Raw genomic sequence first — 19163 nt, forward strand, 5'->3', positions numbered from 1 at the left:
AGCAATGTCTACAATAGCCAAACTATGGAAAGAACCTAGATGTCCATCAACAGACGAATGGATAAAGAAGATGTGGTATATATACACAATGGAATACTATGCAGCCATCAAAAGAAATGAAATCTTGCCATTTGCGACGACGTGGATGGAACTAGAGGGTATCATGCTTAGCGAAATAAGTCAATCGGAGAAAGACAACTATCATATGATCTCCCTGATATGAGGGAGAGGAGATGCAACATGGGGGGTTAAGGGGGTAGGAGAAGAGTAAATGAAACAAGATGGGATTGGGAGGGAGACAAACCATAAGTGACTCTTAATCTCACAAAACAAACTGAGGGTTGATGGGGGGAGGGGGGTTATGGATATTGGGGAGGGTATGTGCTATGGTGAGTGCTGTGAAGTGTGTAAACCTGGCGATTCGCAGACCTGTACCCCTGGGGATAAAAATATATGTTTATAAAAAATAAAATTAAAAAAAAACCAAAAAAACAAAAAAAAACTAGCAAAGAAGGCAAACTCAAAACTCAAGGTCTATTTAAACTTTTTTTTGTTATTTCTAAGCTCTCCAGATGCAACCCTTTTCTCTGTAGGTAGTCCATCAACTGTGCAGGAGACACAAAGACATTAGGGCCAGGCCCAGTCCAGGAGTCTTGGCAGCTCCATTTTTTCATTATTTATATATAGGCAAAAAAAAAAAAAAAAAAAAAAAGCCATACGAGGCTGGAAGGGACAGAGACTCCTGATGGTTACACATAAGCCCATGCTAGAAAAAGTACAAGAAGGAGAAGGGCAGGCCTATGAATGAGCAAAAGGCAAAGAGAACTGCAAACTTGGATGGCCTGCTTTCCCCTTAATTTGCTTCAGTGTCTTTTATCTTTCATGTTTACTTACAGACAAAATCCCTTAGGTTGCCCCAATGGGATTTTAGCAGATACTACTTATAAGAAAGCTGCTAGGGCAGCTTTGGGGTTCCCTGGTAAGGTTCTGAGCCTCTAGCCAGCCTGGCGTTGGCAGGTGGTCAAGAGCATGTCACTTCACATTTCTTCTACCTCAATTTAACAATAAATCGGGATTAATGACATTAATCCTTTACATCTGCACAGTGCTTTCTTACTGCCAGCTGCTTTCTCATCTGCTCATTTTACCTTGGAAGCCTATAGGGTAGGAAAAGCAGATGTTATTGTCGCCCCTCTTTTACAGGTGGAAGAAACAACAGGCTGTATGATTTACTTGTGACTTACGCAGTCAGTATTTGGTTGACCTAGGACTGAACTCAAGTCCCTTGATTTCTAAAATCTAGCATCCTTTGCATTCGATCATCCCATTATTTGGTAATGTTCTTGTTCAGTCATGAAGAAAACATAATTCATCAGCTGGAAAAGCAAACATGGAACTCCAGCTGTGCTGCTCACTATGTTCTGTAAGTGGTTTAATTCACACCCTTAATTCTTTCCTCAGGTAGTAGAAGCAGGTGATGAGAAGTCTCATGACTAGGAATGTGGCCCAACACTAGCCTTTCTTCCACTGGCTTTCACGACTTACAAAGAAAAGAAATGCCATGTATTAAGATTCAGATAACACATACCATACTCAAAGGTGGTCCCATGGGCTGTCATACTCCATGTGCTTGATCTTCGACCTTTGGTCACCATCACAGAGAATTCATACAGTGTATTTGCTTTTAAACCAGTCACCAAGTAACTTAAAGTGGTTGCATTTGCATTCTGGAAGTATAGGAATCAAGAACTTTAGAATTAGGAAATATCAAGAGTTAGCTTTTCCCACCCAGAGCAAATGTACCGGTACCTTGTACTTGGTGTTCGCTGGGATGTTGGTTTTCCATCGGACTGTGTAGTACCGGGAATCTGTGATCTTCTGGTGTTTGGGCAGTGAATTGTCCGCCCATGTGATCCTTATGGTGTCATGACTCAGAATGGAAGCCTGAACTCCCACAGGGGGCATCATGGGAGTGGGATCTGGCACTGGAGTGTATGGAGCATTAATAACAAATAAATCAACTTCAGAAGTGTCTGGGTAAAAAGTAATTAAAAAAGGGAAGTGGCATTTTTAACATAAACAAAAATAAAAGAAAAGGAAAATGCAGGGTAATATAATGGAATGAAAGGTGAGAAATGGAGAAAGAGAAAGAGAATCTGGAGTTAATAGATAACCACCATTCAATAAAAAGAGTGTTCCCACCTGTGTTCTTTCAGGAAAAATTTTCAAGAAAATGTCTAGGGAAATAATTAACGATATTCTCTACTGTATTCTGTAGGTATATTAACATTCGATAATCCAGTGATTTTATTAACATATTCATACTTGAATTTTCCTTACACTATTTGAAAATTCTCTCTCTTTTCCAAAAAGGATGGTGAGAAGATATAAACTATTTTAAAAATCAAGGGTGTAATTTCAGAACAAGCAACACAAAGCTCATGATCTATTTTGATATTTCAGTGAATGTGACTGAATTCTGGGGACATGGCTTACCAATGCAGGTCAATGGACATGTAAGGGTTCTACTCTCAAGCCTGAGTCCTGAATGTCAGCCAATGGCAACTTAGCCTGGCCTTGGTTTTAGGGTTATCTGATACCCACACAGGGTCCAGCTCAGATTTGCTGATGTCCTGGGTCTAAAAGCAGTACAACAAAATGGCTCACATCCAAATAAAGCAAAAGGAACTCAAGGGCATTGCACTTCCTGAGGGAAAGGTAGGCTGACGCCATGAAGGAATATCTGTTATGCTTTCTCCAGTAGAATCAGAGAATAACCCACCTAATGAATCCCAATCAGTTATAGGAAATGACATAAGATGGGTCCAAGTGACAGCCTTTATGAATGCTAAATATCAGAGTACTTATTTGATAGAAAGGAAGTCTACACTCATGTATGTCCTGTGCCATATGCAGGTGACACCTTCTCTAAGCTCACTGTCAAAGCAGAAGCTAGAATGTGCACACAAGGACCATGAGCCCAGGGCAGCACAGCAGGATCTGCTGGGCTTTACCAGCTCTTGGTTAGGTTTTCTAAGTACACATATACTGATTTATTTGAAGTTAAGGTTTAAAAATGGGTTTCCCACATGGTTATGCAGAGTAGCCCTTCCTGTAACTCAAAACCTGAAATGGCATGGACCTTGTTTATGAGTAAGTGCCAAAATAACATAATAGTCTCCATTTGTGTATTTCCTACACAATGAGCACTAAAAGTAACTGAGGAACAGCCTACATTATAGTCAAGGGCTTTGTTCAAAGATCAAGAAACAAACCAATTAGTTATAGAAAATGCACCTTTGGGTGCAAAAGTCATTAGACTTCTTTGAGAATCTTTTTTTATTGGTAATAACTCCTGAAAAAGATAACAAGGTGACATGACTTAGGAACAGTTCCTTGTATATTTCTAGCCTAGTATATTTCTATATTTTAAGTCACATAAGAAAATAATTTCAAAAAATTTTTTTCTATTATAGGTAATTTAAGAAAGTAGCAAAACACTTATTTAAATACTCTCTTTTTCACCTTACTTTTTTTCCCCCCCTTTCTGGAATATCAAAGCTCTTTGCAAAAGAACTTGTAAATTGTAAGCACACAGGAGAAGAGAAGACAGAACTACCAAACATGAGTGATGATGCTGGTCTTGTTAAGTAAAAGCATTAAAGAAAAAAAAGGGGGCAGAGATTATCTTTTTAAAAAGAATAATGTGAAATTTGCATCATTATACAAAGTATCCAAAAAATACAGTAAGCAATAGAGATACACAGCTCTGGAAAACAGATGGAAAAAGCATTTCTGAAAATAATTTCTTGGGTTTGGGGGACCCTTTAGAAAAATTTACAAGTCTAACATATTTATTTCAATAAACCTTATCACTCAGTTCTATATTCGATGTTTTATCTACAGAAATTTTACATCATATGAATATTCCTTTATTACTAAAAATAATATTTTGGTCTCATAATAATAATAATAATAAATGTACAGCTGATCAAATGGATAGTACAACTGACTTTATACTTTTTAAAAAATTAACATATAATGTATTATTTGTTTCAGGGGTACAGGTCTGTATCATCAGTCTTACACAATTCACAGCACTCACTATAGCACATACCCTCCCCAATGTCCCTCACCCAGCCACCCTATCCCTCCCACACCCTCCCCTCCAGCAACCCTCGGCTTGTTTCCTGAGATTAAGAGTCTCTTATGGTTCTACTCCCTCTCTGGTTTCATCTTGTTTCATTTTCCCTCCCTTTCCCCCATGATCCATTGTCTTGTTTCTCAAATTCCTAGTATCAGTGAAATAGTATGATAATTGTCTTTCTCTAACTGACTTATTTCACTTAGCATAATACCCTCTAATTCCATCCATGTCATTGCAAATGGCAAGATTTCATTTTTTGACAGCTGCACAGTATTCCATTGCTGACTTTGTAAACTCTCTATATAAATAAAACTCCCAATCACCTCAGGTGACTAGTGAAGAAAATGCTGGATTCACTGATCATACACATTTATTGAGACCATCAGTAACCTATATAATTCCGCTAGAGATACGGAGACCTGTTTTGTTTTTTTTCCCCACTCATTTTAGTTATAACTCACATGACCAAAAGACAAAAATCACTTTTTTAGGGATGGGGAGGGCCGGAGGGAGAGTAATAGAGAAAATCTTAAGTAGGCTCCATGCCCAGCATGGAGCCCAATGCAGGGCTCGCTCTCACAACCTTAAGATCATGACCTGAGACAAAATCATGAATCAGATGCTTAACCGACTAAGCTACCCAGGTGCCTCCCAAATCACTAATAATTCTCTCACAACTATAGGTCTAGATCCCAACATATTAAAAACATGTGCTACATATCTACATGGAATTATTTATATGAATGACTGGATTGTTAATATTTTCTAAAAAGCAAAACAGAAATTAATGGAAATTTCTGTTTTGAAAGCCTGTTTTCCTATATGAAGCCTGCAGCTTATGCTGGCATATGCTTTTCCTTCCACTGATACCTGTGGGACAGACCTCAGGCCAACATTCCACATGAGCTTCTGTAAAAAGTGCTGAGGACCAGAGATGGACAGGATGGCTTACCTGTGTGAGGTCTGGTCACAGCACTCTCGTACAGGGGGATGCCCTCACCCACATTGTTAAAGGCTTTCAGGGTTATCACGTAGTGAGAGCTGGGATCTGAAGGAAGGAAACAAGTGAAAACACTTAGGAAAAAATTCTCCAGAACTTGTAAAATTCAAGGGTGACAGTGCATGAACTTGAGTGCGGAGGAAGTCAAGGAGGATTTTAAAATGTGTATGTGGGATTCCTCCAGGCTGTGGGGAAATGCAGCGATGTCAGCAGACACGGCACAGAGAAACTTCTGAGATCAATGTCTCGGAGTTGGTCCCAGGAGTGAGGCTGGCTGTGCCCAAATCCTCTCTTGGCCTCAACTAACCAGTGGTTTAGTGATGTTACCGTACAGTGGAGGGCTTGGACAAGAAGAAGTAAATAGGATTTTCATGTGGTGTAAGCCCACGGGTGGAACTTGGTGATTCACTGTGGTTTTACTGGCATTTCTCTGATGATTAATGATGTAGAGAATCTTTTCATGTGCTGATGGTCCACTTGTATATCTTCTCTGGTATACTGCCCATCCCAATCTTCTGCCTACTCTTTTACTGGATTACCATCTTCCTATTAAGGTGGAAGAGTTTTGTATTTTCTGGACTCAAAATTCTTTGTCAGATATTTGAATGATGAGTATTTTGTCCTAGTCTGTGGCTCATCTTTTCACTTTATTGGTGTCTTTCCAAAAGTTGGAAGTTTTAAATTTCAATGAAGTGATACAGATTTTTTAGTTTTATAACTTATGCTTTATGCATCCTGAGAGAACCCTGTCTACCTCAAAGCCATGAAGGTTTTTTCCTGTCTTTTTCTAGAGGCTTTATGGTTTTAGCTCTTGCCTTTAGGTCTGTTTTTATGTATAATGTGAAATAAAGGTCAGGGAAAGTTCCCTTTCTTTCTCATACAGATATCCAGTTCTTCCCACACTGTTTGTTGAAAAGACTACTCTCTCCCCACTAAATTATCTTAGTGTGTTTGTCAAAAATCAATTGATCATATATATATATATATATATATATATATATATATATATATATGGGTCTTTTTCTGGACTCCATTCTATTCTATTGATCTATAATACCTACCTTTGCACCAATACCACCTCCTCAGTGTCTCGATTACTACAGCTTTATGTAAGTCCTGAAATCAGATAATGTGGCTCTTTAGAAGATATCTGAAGAAATGTTGAAAGACCACACTACCTGAGTCCTCTTTTTCAAAACTGTTTGGCTATTCTACTTCCTTTGATTTTTAAAATTAAGTTTATCAACTTCCATAAAAAAGCCTGCCAGGATTTTACTTGGAATTACACTGGGGGAAATGTCATTTTAATAATATTATCCGATCCATAAACGTGGTACCTCTACTTATTTAAGTCATTAATTTATTACCCTCAGCAATAATTTTCTAATTTCCAGTGTACAGACCTTGTACATATTTTTAAAGTTTATCCCTAAGTATTTCATATTTTTTGATGCTATATAAGTAGTACTATTATTTTAATTTTGACTTCCAACTGCTTATTGTTAGTACATGGGACTATAACCATTTTTGTATATCAACTTTGTATTCTGTGACTTTGCTGAACACACTTTTAAGTCTTAATAGCCTTTTTTGTAGATGCCTCAGGATTTTCTACCCCGGTTACAAGGAGTGCGTATAGTGCTCAGATATGGGTTTCTGAATGCCATTTTCCATAAGAGAAACCAGCATTCCTTGGAGAAATGACTGATTCAAGGGCTAAGGGTAGGAAAATATCAGATGAGCCCACTATATCTTGCTGCATCAAAAGGAAGAAAGTGCTCAAAGAAAGATGGAAGATGTCAAATAGAGGAATCAGTCATAAAGAGACTCCCATTCACCATTCTTTCAGTAAGGAAGAGAAGGAAAGCTCTTCTTTATCAAAAAAATGCTGGTAAATGTAAAAGAAATTAGAGAATTAGAAACTCACTGGGGAAACACCACAGTAATAACTATTACTAAAGACGCTAAAACTAGTGAATGAAAGTTTGATGAGAAATGAGATGTTTACAAAGACTCAAAGTATCCCCCCTCACAAGGTATTTATTAATTTTGAAGGAGAAAACAATAACTTTAGGGAGTGTGGCAGATTCCCTCTGAACCAAGCGATTAAAGTTAACATCGCTAGCATCAGACTTTCATGTGCCTCCTGATAAGATGCACTGGCAATAACACAATGTATATCTGCTATTCCTTCCAAAAAGGCATAAGCTGAGAGTAGTGAGGAAATACTAGACATGTCTGAACTGAGAGACATTCTATAAAATATAAACGGTCTGTTCTTGCCAAAAATGTCACAGTCATAAAATTCAAGAAAAAAAAAACAAGGAAAATGTTCTGTATCAGAGAAAACTAATGAGACATGATAACTAAATACAACAAGTGGTCCTGGACCAGAAAACAATGTTTTTGTTATAAAGGATGTTAATGAAGCAACTATTAAAATATAAATAAAGTCTACAGATACTGTCTGAATGTTAATTTGATGACTCTGTAACCGTACTGTAGTTATATTACAAAACGCCCTCATTTTTTAGGAAATGCACATTAAAGTATCAGAGGGTGGAGGGGCATCACATCTGTAACTTACTCTCAAATGGTTCAGAGAAAAAAATATGTATGTACAGGAAGACAGAATGAGAAAGCACATGTGGTGAAATGTTAACTCATGAGGACTTTTAGTGAAGAATATATAGAAATTCTTTGTACTTTTTTTTTTTTTTTTTTGAGAGGGAGAGAGTGTAAGCAGGGTGGGGAAGGGGCAGAGAGAGAAGCAGAGAAAGAATCTTAAGCAAGCTCCATGCCCAGTGCAGAGCCGGACCTGAAAGCATGACCTGAGCCAAAATCAAAAGTCAGATACTTAACCGACTGAGCCATGCAGGCACCCCTGTTTGTACTATTTTTTAAAGTTTTCTGTAAAAATAAAATTATCATACAATAAAAAGTCAAAAGAAAGAAATCCCCCATGCAATTCCTTCTTCTACTCAGCATACGTACCCAGATTTTCGATGGTGTAGTAGCGCTGTTTATAGTCCACTTTGATGGTCTGGGCATGAGGGCTGCCAATGCCATAGCCGATGGCGTAACCTCTGACCACAATGTTCTGATTCTCTGGAGGAGTCCAGCTTACTACAATACTAGTGACCAGCGGCCGGACGTGAAGAGAACTAGGCACTTCAGGAACACGAGTTTCTGGGACGGAGAGTAGAAAAGCAAGACTTTAGAATATTTACCATCCTTGGGCCATGGTGTTTAGCCTCCTGCCATATTATCTGGGGCTAAGATTTTTTCATTATGCCCAAGAAGTCACAGAGAATCTGTATGTATAGTAAGTATGGCTCATGGTTTTACTACATTCTAAGAAGAAAGCAAAACCTAAACAAATGAAATACAAAACAATGCAGTATTAATTTGGAAGGGAAGACAGAGAGATTGAAGAACCTCTGCCCAATGGAGAGAAACAAATAAACGGCCTTTCAGTAGTTATTTGTTCTGCGTGGTCCCACATCTGAGTCCCAGACTCACCTCAGTGGAATGAGAAAGGCCTAACACCAACTAATTAGAAGCCTATTGTCAACGGATGATCGAGTATCACATTGCAGCAACTGTATCAATTATTCACTCCCCAAAGTAATATAAGTCAGAAAATAGGAAACTTAAGAACCACATACTGATTTAAATAGTGGGAGACCAAGAGGCTTAAAAAAGGTAGCAATTTATAGTATCTTTCAATTCTGTTACTTCAAGACATAACTTGCTGTCTTAATTTATAAATTAGTAAAACAAAAGTGAGAATAAGGACCCAGGTGTTTGGTCTCCCAAGGGCAGCACCTGTGTCTCATAAAGGCATATACAAGCCTATATAAAAGTACCCACTGAGTAAGAAGGCAGAAAAAGGGCAAAGTGTCCAGGACTAAGGCAAAAGGCAAACTGCAGCTGAAAAAGGAGGGATGATGTGGCTCAGTGTTAAACTTCAGATTGTTCATCTGTTCAAGGGCCTTGCTAAAAAAACTAGACAAATACCGATACATTTTTATTTGTTCTGGTTCTGCTGAAAGGGAAAGGGACAGGTCTCACAAGCCACTGGGCTGGGTGGTGGGGAAGCACTCCCGGAGACCTCCTGCCTTACAGTGATGACAGCAGTGTTAACGCACTGAAGTTAAAGCTCACAGATTTAAGCCAGACACACCCCCACATCTGTGGTCTTCCAGTTTAACTAATCTGACTACAGTTAGTACCTAGCTTCTCCCAGTCTTGTGGATTGTTTTTCTTACCATCTAAGTCACTTTCAAAAGTTTCAGCAGACAGCCAGTCAGTAGCTGGGCCGGTACCGTTGACTGTTAAAGCAGCCACTCGGAAATTATACTCAGTCCCCCGATCAAGACCTGAGACCCAAATGACAAAAACAAACAAACAAAGAAAAAACAAAAAAGAGAAAAAAAAAAAAGACAAGCTGAAATAAGAGTTCGGAAAACAAAAGATTAACACCTCATTAAGTATCTCATCCGCCAAGTCAGCACACAGCTACTATCTTGATAAAATTTCAGTTAGTTCATAGAGCACAAACAACCCATCAGCACAGCACAGAGGAGCTCTCAGGTCCCCAGTAGAGGCTAAAGCCCACATCAACAGGAAAACCAATGAGCAGAGTTCCCAGGAGATTACAGATCCTCGCCAGCCACCCCCCAACCCCCCGCCTTTTTTTTTAAGAGCTTGAAGTCCCCTCAGAGATCATTTAATGTAATCTCTTCATTTTGTTACTACGGAAGCTAATGTCAAAAAGAGGTCGAGGATAATGAAAGAGTCATAACAAAGGAACAAAGTCAGTTGGTCTCAGAAGACACCCAAGACCAGAAAAGAATTAAAAGCTGTACATCCTGCTGGGTTACCTTACCTCTGTTCTCTGAGCCACCCCGTAACAAGAATAGAACAATTTTAAACACCAAATATGGTCTACAAATCTATTTCAAAACAGCCTACCTGCCCATAACTATATATAATAAGTAAAGGAGGAATAAAACCTTTCTTCTATGCAGTTTTTCATAGTATTATCAGTAATAAATTTACCAGTGTATTGAAGGCAACAAAATCCACATATAAAAGTCTACCTACAAAGTAGGGCAACAGCCAATGATACAGTCAGCGATTCAGATGTTCATGCATCCAGTTTTTCTTTTTTTATGTTAAAACACATAACAAAATCTACCATCTTAACTATTTTTCAGTGTACAGTTCACATTATACATCTTAGAGCATTTAAACACTAGACATCGCGTTACATCTTACGAGGTTATGAGAAATGATCCTACCTGTCCATACTGAAATATTGGGATCTTTGGCCAGGAGCAATGCACAGAAGCTCTAAAGAGAGAACCACAGGGGCAGAGAGAACGTGGCCAGGATGCAGGACGGCTCAGTTACTGAATCCTGCCACGTGGTGAGAGAAGAGATGGATGGTTCTGCTCTTAGCAGGCCCATCCCGAAGCTGTCTGCCCATGAGAAAGCCACAAGTGAGGCAGAAGGAGAAGCAAAATGGCCGGACCCAAGTCAGTTTACCTGTCACCTTCCTGCATACACTGACCAGAAAGTGTCAGAGAGGGTTATGCATGTGTTTGTCACTGTTAACAGACAAATAATAGAGGCCGCTGGCAAACACGGTTCCACTGAGGTCCTAAAAGAATTCAACCAAATTATCATTCCCTCCCCTCTGGGGAGTTACAGTGTAAGAGAGCAAGTGAGAGAGAGTGAGCGTGCGTGCACACACATGTGAGCAAGAGATGCATGTGTAGAGAGGCTAAGAGTTCCTTTCCCCCCAGGTAACCTACAGAGTTCAGACTCAAACGAAGGCCCACAATTCATATTATAAAGATACGGCAGAATGTGTTAAGTGCTGTAAGTGGTGCAAAATGAAGAAACAATTACTTATGGCTAGCATAGAGTCATGTAGTTTGTGGTTCAGGAAAGGATCCTCGTAATCCACATTCCTCTCTGATACTGATCAAGCTTCAGGTTAATGCTTCAAGAGAGCAAAGATGTCCATTTTTGTTCACCATTGTATACCTCGTGCAAGCACAAGCTAATACGAGTTCAATAGTCTGTTAAGCAAATGAATCTAAATATGATTTTAAAATGCAATGATTTTCTCCATAAAGAAAAAGCTATTTTTACATTAAAGGTGATTATTTTGCTTACACATCAAACATTTCATTGAGAAAATGAACAGTCCTCTGTGGGGGGCAAGTAACGTGTAAAATATTTCTATGCAATTACAGTGAAGTTATCAGCTCAAAACAGACTTTATAACTGTTATAAGATGTATATGAAATAGTATATGTAACACATATATGAAACATTATGTAACATATCTATAACATGTATATGAAACAGCCTCCTTATGGCCCAGAACTATATTGTTTTCACATTATTAGCAACAAAGACAGTGCCTGGTATACAGTAAATATCTACTACTAAATATTCAAAATAAAAGTCTTGCGGATCGGAAATGTTATCCATATTTGGAGTCAAATCAGCAACTGCTTTTTAAAATTTTCAATTAGCCAACATACAGTACACTTCATTAGTTTTGGATGTAGTGTTCAATGATTCATTAGTTGTGTATAGCACCCAGTGCTCATCACGACATGTGCCCCCCCTTGATACCCATCACCTGGCTACCCCCTCCCCCTATGTCCCTCCCTTCTGTAACCCTCAGTTTGTTCCCTGGAGTTGAGTCTCTCATGGTAGCTGATTTTTAAGAACACCTGACTGTACTGTAACACTCCTTTAGTGAGATATCTCAGCAGCACCACCGCAACCATGCCTGCTTGTCACAGCTTAGAGCTGTGGGGATCATGTGAAGAAACTCAAGGACTGAAAGCTACCCCTGGAGACAAACATTCACCTATTTTGAAAGAAGCCAATCCCATCTTCGAGGTGAGGAGTAAGGAGAAAAGCTTGTGGGATTACTGGAGTACATGTTTTCACTGTCAAGAGACTCACTCAAGTCTTAGAAACTCATCCCATTACACTTTTGACCCTAGTGATGGTCCTCTCAAGAACTTGGCCGCTGGAAGCATAAGAAAGTGGTTGATGTCAAGCTTCTCTACCAAGAAGGGGGCAACGTAAGGGAAGCTGAGAGCTCCCCAAGGGTGATGAAATTCATTCTCAGGGCTTAGATAATGATGTCAATATCTCTAATTCTTGCAGTTTTCTTCTACTAGTTCTGTTAGAAACCCCCAAAATAATTTCTTTTTTTTTAATTATTTTTATATAGACATATATTTTTATCCCCCGGGGTACAGGTCTGTGAATCGCCAGGTTTACACACTTTACAGCACTCACCATAACACATACCCTCCCCAATGTCCATAACCCCACCCCCCTCCTCCCAACCCCCCTCCCCCCCAGCAACCCTCAGTTTGTTTTGTGAGATTAAGAGTCACTTATGGTTTAGAAACCCCCAAAATAATTTCTTAGGGGCATTTATCTTTATTCTTTACAAGCACAGTCCCAATATCCAAAGAGCAAAAAGCATTTCTTCTTTCTTCCCATGCTCCTCCTGCAAAGCCAACTGGCCTTGCAGAGCCAAGTCTACTCCCCCTACTGAGGGAAGAAGACGCAGCTCTTCTGTCATCTATAGAGGAAGCCTGTGATGGAGATGCAGTAGGGCCCATTGTTACCAAGTACGCCACTTGCTCTGCTGCACACAAAGGGAAAATGACATAGAAGTAGCTATCCCGGACAGAATTCTCTAAACCTTTATCATGTAGCAAGTAGTAGCAAGTGTAAGAAAGATTACTGGATTGCTATTCACAAATGTTTCAGGCCACATACACATACAAGAGTGGTATCAGTGTTATAAAAATCATTTTGTAGACCTCTGCTACCAGCTACATTGAGGAGATTTTTGGCTTTTGTTTTACCTTGTTTTGAGATGGCAAAAAACCAGTACAGACTTCGGGTGGTTCAACTTACTATTTCTTGACTTTACAATGGTACAAAAGCAATATGCATGTAGGAGAAACTGTACTTCATATTCTGAGTTGTGACTTTCTCCTACCCAGGCTAGCAATAGGAGGCATAATCCTCTCTTGTGATGCCTGGCAGGGGCAGTGACAGCTCCCAGTCAGCCTTGAGATCACAAGGGTAAACTCCTTATACACTTAAAACACTGTGTTTCATTCTCAGTACAGTATTCAATAAAATAAACATGAGATATCCAATAAGTTGTTATAAAATGGGCTTTGTGTTAGATGGTTTTGCCCAACTGCAGGCTGATGTAAGTATTTTGAGTATGTTTAAGGTATGCTAGACTAAGCTATGATTTTGGTAGGTTAGGTGTGTTAAATGTATTTTTGGGTTAGGATATTTTCAAATTTTGATGGGTTTATTGGGACATAACCCCAGTGTAAGTTGAGGAACATCTGTGTGTATATGTGTGTGTGTGTATACACACACACACACACACATATATACATACATTGCATATATGTGTGTGTGTATGTATGTATATATATATATATATATATATATATATATATATATAAAAGAAAATATGGGAAATACAGAAAACCACAAGAAATAAAACTCAAACACAATCTCAATAGAGATGACAGAACCTATAAGATTGTGTTCCGTTAATTTTTATCAAGTCAGAAGTAGACTAAACCATTACAAATTATTTTGAACTGTTCTCACTTTTCAAATCAGCTGCTCAGAGTAGTCATTAGACTAGCATAACTCAGTGCCTAAGAAAGATGCCATCTCCTATCTTCAGCCATACGCAAGGCAGCTTACCTTCAATCAGTTGAGATGACTGTGTCCCAGGTACCAAGGTCTCGGTGACATCACTCTTTCGGGAGGCCTTCCGGTAGCGAATCTTGTAGCCAGTAATCTGGCCATTCTGTGTGGCTGGAGGAGGGGGTTGCCAGTGAATCACAATACTCTGGGAAAGACAAGATCACAGGGAAAAGACTGAATGTATCAAAAGCTTGGTCCTGTTTTATATATCATTATCCTGAATTCACTGACATAAAGGTAGCAGGGTACTCAGACAGAGTTTTAATTAGGGATCCCTCAAAATTCTTTTTAATTTTAAAATCCTCAATGATCAAATGGGAAGATTACATTTGCAGGCAGTATGCTCTGGGCCCTTATTATCCTGGGTATTTAGACAATAGGCAAAAGACTCAGAAAAGCTTTCAGAAGGAGAGTATGAGGTCAGAGGCACATAGATTAGAAGTAAACTATGATTAGGTGTAAGGTTTTCTTCCATCTCTATTGTGAAATGGCTTAAATTAGATAATTTCTGCCTAAAACTCTTCAAGAAAGGAATTATTAATTAATAGCTGGTTTTTAATTAAAGGACAAGGATTCCCATGGTACTTTTTGAAAGGACCGAGTGTCTCAGTTGTCAATGTAGTCCAGAAGTGGCTCTGGGCCTTTGAGAGGTACACGTGGTCTTCAGTGTACAAGGGACTTGGCTAGAAGGGAGTCTGAGCCTGGTCCTCAGTGTACAATGGACTTGGCTAGGAGGGAGTCTGAGCCTATGCACCATTCCGACGGATGTCTACTTCACTTCACAGTGGGCTCATCTCACAGTGCTAAGGGGCTATGGTATCATAAACAACTTACTTCTTCCCATCTTATCACCAGTGTTCTGAACTGCTAAGATCTATAATGTCAGAATCTGCAAAACAACAATGTATCTGCAGAAAGACTAAAGTAATCTTGGCATCAGAGAAAGGCAGTAAAGTTAAATAGAAAACAGAGAGTCGGTTTCTAAGTCCAGCTTTACCGGCAGGGGTAATATCTATGACACCTTATTTCTCTGCTTGATCATGATTCTGCTGATGTCAAACTTCCCCCTCCATAAGCCTTTCTGAGACTTAACAGTATGCCAGTAAAAATGAATAGCAATGCAAATTTTACCTTTGAATTTCTTACTTCTAAGGACAGATTCTGAGGAGCAGCACTGGGAACTGGACAGGAAAAAAAAAAAGAAAAAAATTTTTTTTCAGTCACCCACGTATCACCCCAACATGTGATATTCCTGGCTAGACTTTACACAAATGTGCATCTCAAACACTAATTATGCAACCCGAAGGTCGAAAGCTAGCTGCCAATGCCTCTAATGTTGATTACAGTTTGTGGATAAGGTGTGGCCACATTTGATTCACTTAAGAAAAGAGAGACATTCTTATAAAGGCACCCATATCCAGGTCAGGTACTTATTTCAAAGTCAGAAACTTTCGGAAGTCAGATACTTATTTCAAAGATATGACAGTAACTCTAGGCTTTTCTAGAACCCAAATACATTCTGAACCTTCAACATATTCTTTTGAATATTCTTGTTGATGGCATATCTTTATCTTGGGGAAGAGCTACAAATTTTCTAAAAACAGCTCTAATGAAAACGGCAAGTCAACATACTGGGTAATGCTGTTATGAGTCCACAATATGAGGTACATAAATCAGTGAGCACTGCATTCTTGTGGGGTTCCTAACCTGGTTTTTGAAGGCAACTCCCATTAGAATAAAGAGGTATTTACAATGACAGTTTCAGCAAAGGGACGATTTGACTTCCCAAGGCCACTTTTATAGCAGGGAACACTCATTTCAGCATGAGAAGTTTGGGAGTACTGGTTAAACAAATAGCTGCATTACTTTAGTTTCTCACATATGAGAACACAAGCCAGGGCTATCTCAAATTTTATGATCCACACACCTTCCAGCATCCCTCTTTGTAGTAACTATAGCAAACAAAAAGAATGTAAGTAAACCTGATTAATTTCCCCTCCACTCACAAAATGTTGACTTTAACTCTTTTTTCCTAGTCCATCCATGGAAACTTCTCTCTCCTTTTCTCGGACATCTGGCGAACAGATATTGACTAAGTGCCCACTGCACCATCTGCTTCTGGCGGACAGAGACTGTGTCTTGCTCATTGTTGTAACTTGTGCTATCAAAGAGCATCAGGCCTCAACCCAGAGATTCAGGAACAGAGGATCTGGAGTAGGGCTTATGCAGCTGTATTTTGAAAAAAGTCTATGAATGGTTCCAGTTCAGAACCCCTGACTTAGCTGCAGAGGCAGCCAACATAGGCTGTTGCTGGCGTCTTCATCATCATCATCATCATTATAGCTAAGATACACTGCATGCTCCTAAATGGCAGGTACTTAATCCTTACAACAATTCCATGAAGGAGTTTCTATAATTATTCCCATTTTATAGATGAGAAAACTATAAAGGAGGCAGTGAAGCTGACTGAGCTATTTGTTTCAGCTAATGGAGGAACCAAGATTTATTGTACTCTACAGAACTGCCGTAACCCCCATGCTAAGATGGACTCAGAACCCATGACAGGCACTGCAGTCAGCATGCCAACCCACTTCGTACAGCTAGAACTGGTTCAGGTACAGATTTTAAAACTTACATTAAACATTTTTTTCCCTCAACTTTTCTCAAAAGTCTTGGCCAAATGGCTTATGCAGCTGGCTACCCAAACTATAGTTTGTATTTATTTTTCCCAACGCTTAATCCTGCAAAATGTGAAGCACATAGAAAAGAGCGGCAAGAATAAGACAATGGCTTCTACAAATTCTTTCTCTGGATTCACGAATTGTTCATGTCCTGGCACATCTGCTTTATTTCCTTCACATTATTTAGACACACATATTTATGTGTCTACATACTATTTCTGAATCATCTGAGAGATAGCTACAGTCATCATCATTCTTCACTCTTTAATACTATAGTATATATTCCTAAGAACAAGGATGTTCTCCAACAAAACTATAACAAAACAATCACATTCAGAAAATTTAATCTTAGTACAAAATATTATTTAGAAATCAGCTGCATTTCTATATACTAGCAGGAAGATTAATTAAGAAAACAATCTCATTTACAGTTGTTGCAAAAACAATAAAATACCTAGGAATAAACTTAGCCAAGGAGGTGAAACACCTGTACTCTACAAACTATAACACTGATGAGAGAAACTGAAGATGACACAAACAACTGGAAATACATTCCATGCTCATGGATTGGAAGAACAAATATTGTTAAAATGTCCATACGACCCTAAGCAAGTTAAAGATTTACTACAATCCCTAACAAAATACATCATTTTTCACAGAACTAGAACAAATCATCCTAAAATTTGACCCCGAAGAGCCAAAGCAATCCTGAAAAAGAAGAACAAAACTGCAGGTATCACAATCCTAGATTTTAAAATATGCTAGAAAGCTATAGTAATCAAGACACTATGGTACTGGCACAGAAACAGACACATAGATCAATAGAACAGAATAGAGAGCCTAAAACTAAACCCATAATTATATGGTCCATTAATCTTCAACAAAGAAGGTTAAGACTATGCAATGGGGAAAAAAACCAACGTTTTCAACTCCCCAAATGGTTTTGGGAGAACTGGACAGCTACATGCAAAAGAATGAAACCGGAGCACTTTCTTACACCATGCACAAAAATAAAACCAAACTGGATTAAAGACCTAAATGTGAGACCTGGAGCCATAAAAATCTTAGAGGAGAGCATAGGCAGTAATTTCTGACATTGGCCATAGCAACATTTTTCTAGATATGTCTCCCGAGGCAAGGGAAACAAAAGTGAAAATAAACTACTGGGACTACATCAAAATAAAAACTCCTGCACAGCAAAGCAAACAATCAACAATACTAAAAGGCAACCTACTGAATGGGAAAAGATATTTGCAAATGACATATCTGTTGAAGGGTTAGTATCCAAAATATATAAAGAATTTATACAACTCAACACCAAAACCCCAAATAACCCAATGAAAAATGTCAGAAAACATGAACAGACATTTCTCTAAAGAAGACACAGAGATGGCCAGGAAACACATGAAAAGATGCTCAACATCACTAATCAGGAGGGAAATACAAATCAAAACCATAATGAGGTACCACCTCATACCAGTCAGAATGGCTAAAATGAAAACCAGAAGAAACAACTGTTGACAAGGATGTGGAGAAAAGCAACACCCGTGTACACTTGATGGGAATGCAAACTGGTGTAGCCACTGGGAAAAACAGCATGGAGGTTCCTCAAAAAATTAAAAATAGAATTACCATACGATCTAGTAATTCTACTATGGATATTCACCCGAAGAATAAAAAAAACATTAATTCAAATAGATACATGCACCCCTATGTTTACTGAAGCATTATTTATAACAGCCAAACCATGGAAGCAGTCCAAGTGTCCACAGATAGATTAATGGATAAAGATGTGGTATGTGTACACACACCTCCTACATACACAATAGACTACTACTCAGCCGTAAAAAAAGAATGAAATCTTGCTATTGCAACAACATGGACTGATCTAGAGCATACAATGCTAATAAGTGAAATAAATCAGAGAAAAAGACAAATACCACATGATTTCACTCATGTTAAATTTAAAAAAAGGAACAAAGAAAGAGACAAACAAAAAACCCCCCGAGTCTTAAATATGAAGAACAAACTGGTGGTTACCAGAAGGGAGACAGGCGGGAGATGGGTGAAGCAGGAGAAGGGGATAAGAGTACACTTATCACGGTGAGCAGTGAGCAATGTATGGAAGTGCTGAATCACTATATTGTGTACACCTGAAACTAATATAACACTGTGGTAACTATACTGGAATTACAATTTTTTTAAATGTCAAAATTTTAAAAAATTAGGTAACATAACTAATAACATACCTAATATTTAAAATTGCCTAACAGTACATCTACCTAACATTAATACTGTCCTTGATAGCTAATTTTACCCTCAGATCTAGAAGCCAGTCAAAGATACTACATGTTTTATTTTATTTCATGTGTCTTTATTTTTCTTTAACCTAGATTCTAGAATGATAATCTCCCATTTTTTTCTCTGAATTGTTCTTTTACTTTTTTATTGCCCCCCCCACTGGTTTTCTTTCATGAGACTAGTATTTTTTAAGAAACCAAGCCAGTTTATTTAGATTTTTTTTTAAAGAATTTCCCTG

The 19163-nt window shown here is 38.6% G+C and overlaps 1 protein-coding gene across 8 annotated transcripts in view; it reads right to left on the bottom strand.

Annotated features, from left to right (window-relative positions):
* NEO1 (neogenin 1) overlaps positions 1 to 19163 on the bottom strand; it is a 246573-nt gene that overhangs the window by 30513 nt on the left and 196897 nt on the right. For 6 of the 8 annotated variants that reach the window (XM_047736691.1, XM_047736694.1, XM_047736688.1 and 3 more), the window contains 7 exons: positions 15075 to 15124; positions 13941 to 14088; positions 9419 to 9529; positions 8142 to 8336; positions 5100 to 5195; positions 1810 to 2033; positions 1589 to 1727 (listed from right to left, as the gene is read on the bottom strand). In XM_047736691.1, coding sequence (XP_047592647.1) covers positions 1589 to 1727; positions 1810 to 2033; positions 5100 to 5195; positions 8142 to 8336; positions 9419 to 9529; positions 13941 to 14088; positions 15075 to 15124 — 963 coding nt within the window. The remainder of the gene's footprint in view (positions 1 to 1588; positions 1728 to 1809; positions 2034 to 5099; positions 5196 to 8141; positions 8337 to 9418; positions 9530 to 13940; positions 14089 to 15074; positions 15125 to 19163) is intronic. The other 2 variants (XM_047736692.1, XM_047736689.1) reach the window with 1 other exon arrangement.

This window comes from Lutra lutra, chromosome 7 (genome assembly GCF_902655055.1).
Source record: "Lutra lutra chromosome 7, mLutLut1.2, whole genome shotgun sequence".
Taxonomy (NCBI): domain Eukaryota; kingdom Metazoa; phylum Chordata; class Mammalia; order Carnivora; family Mustelidae; genus Lutra; species Lutra lutra.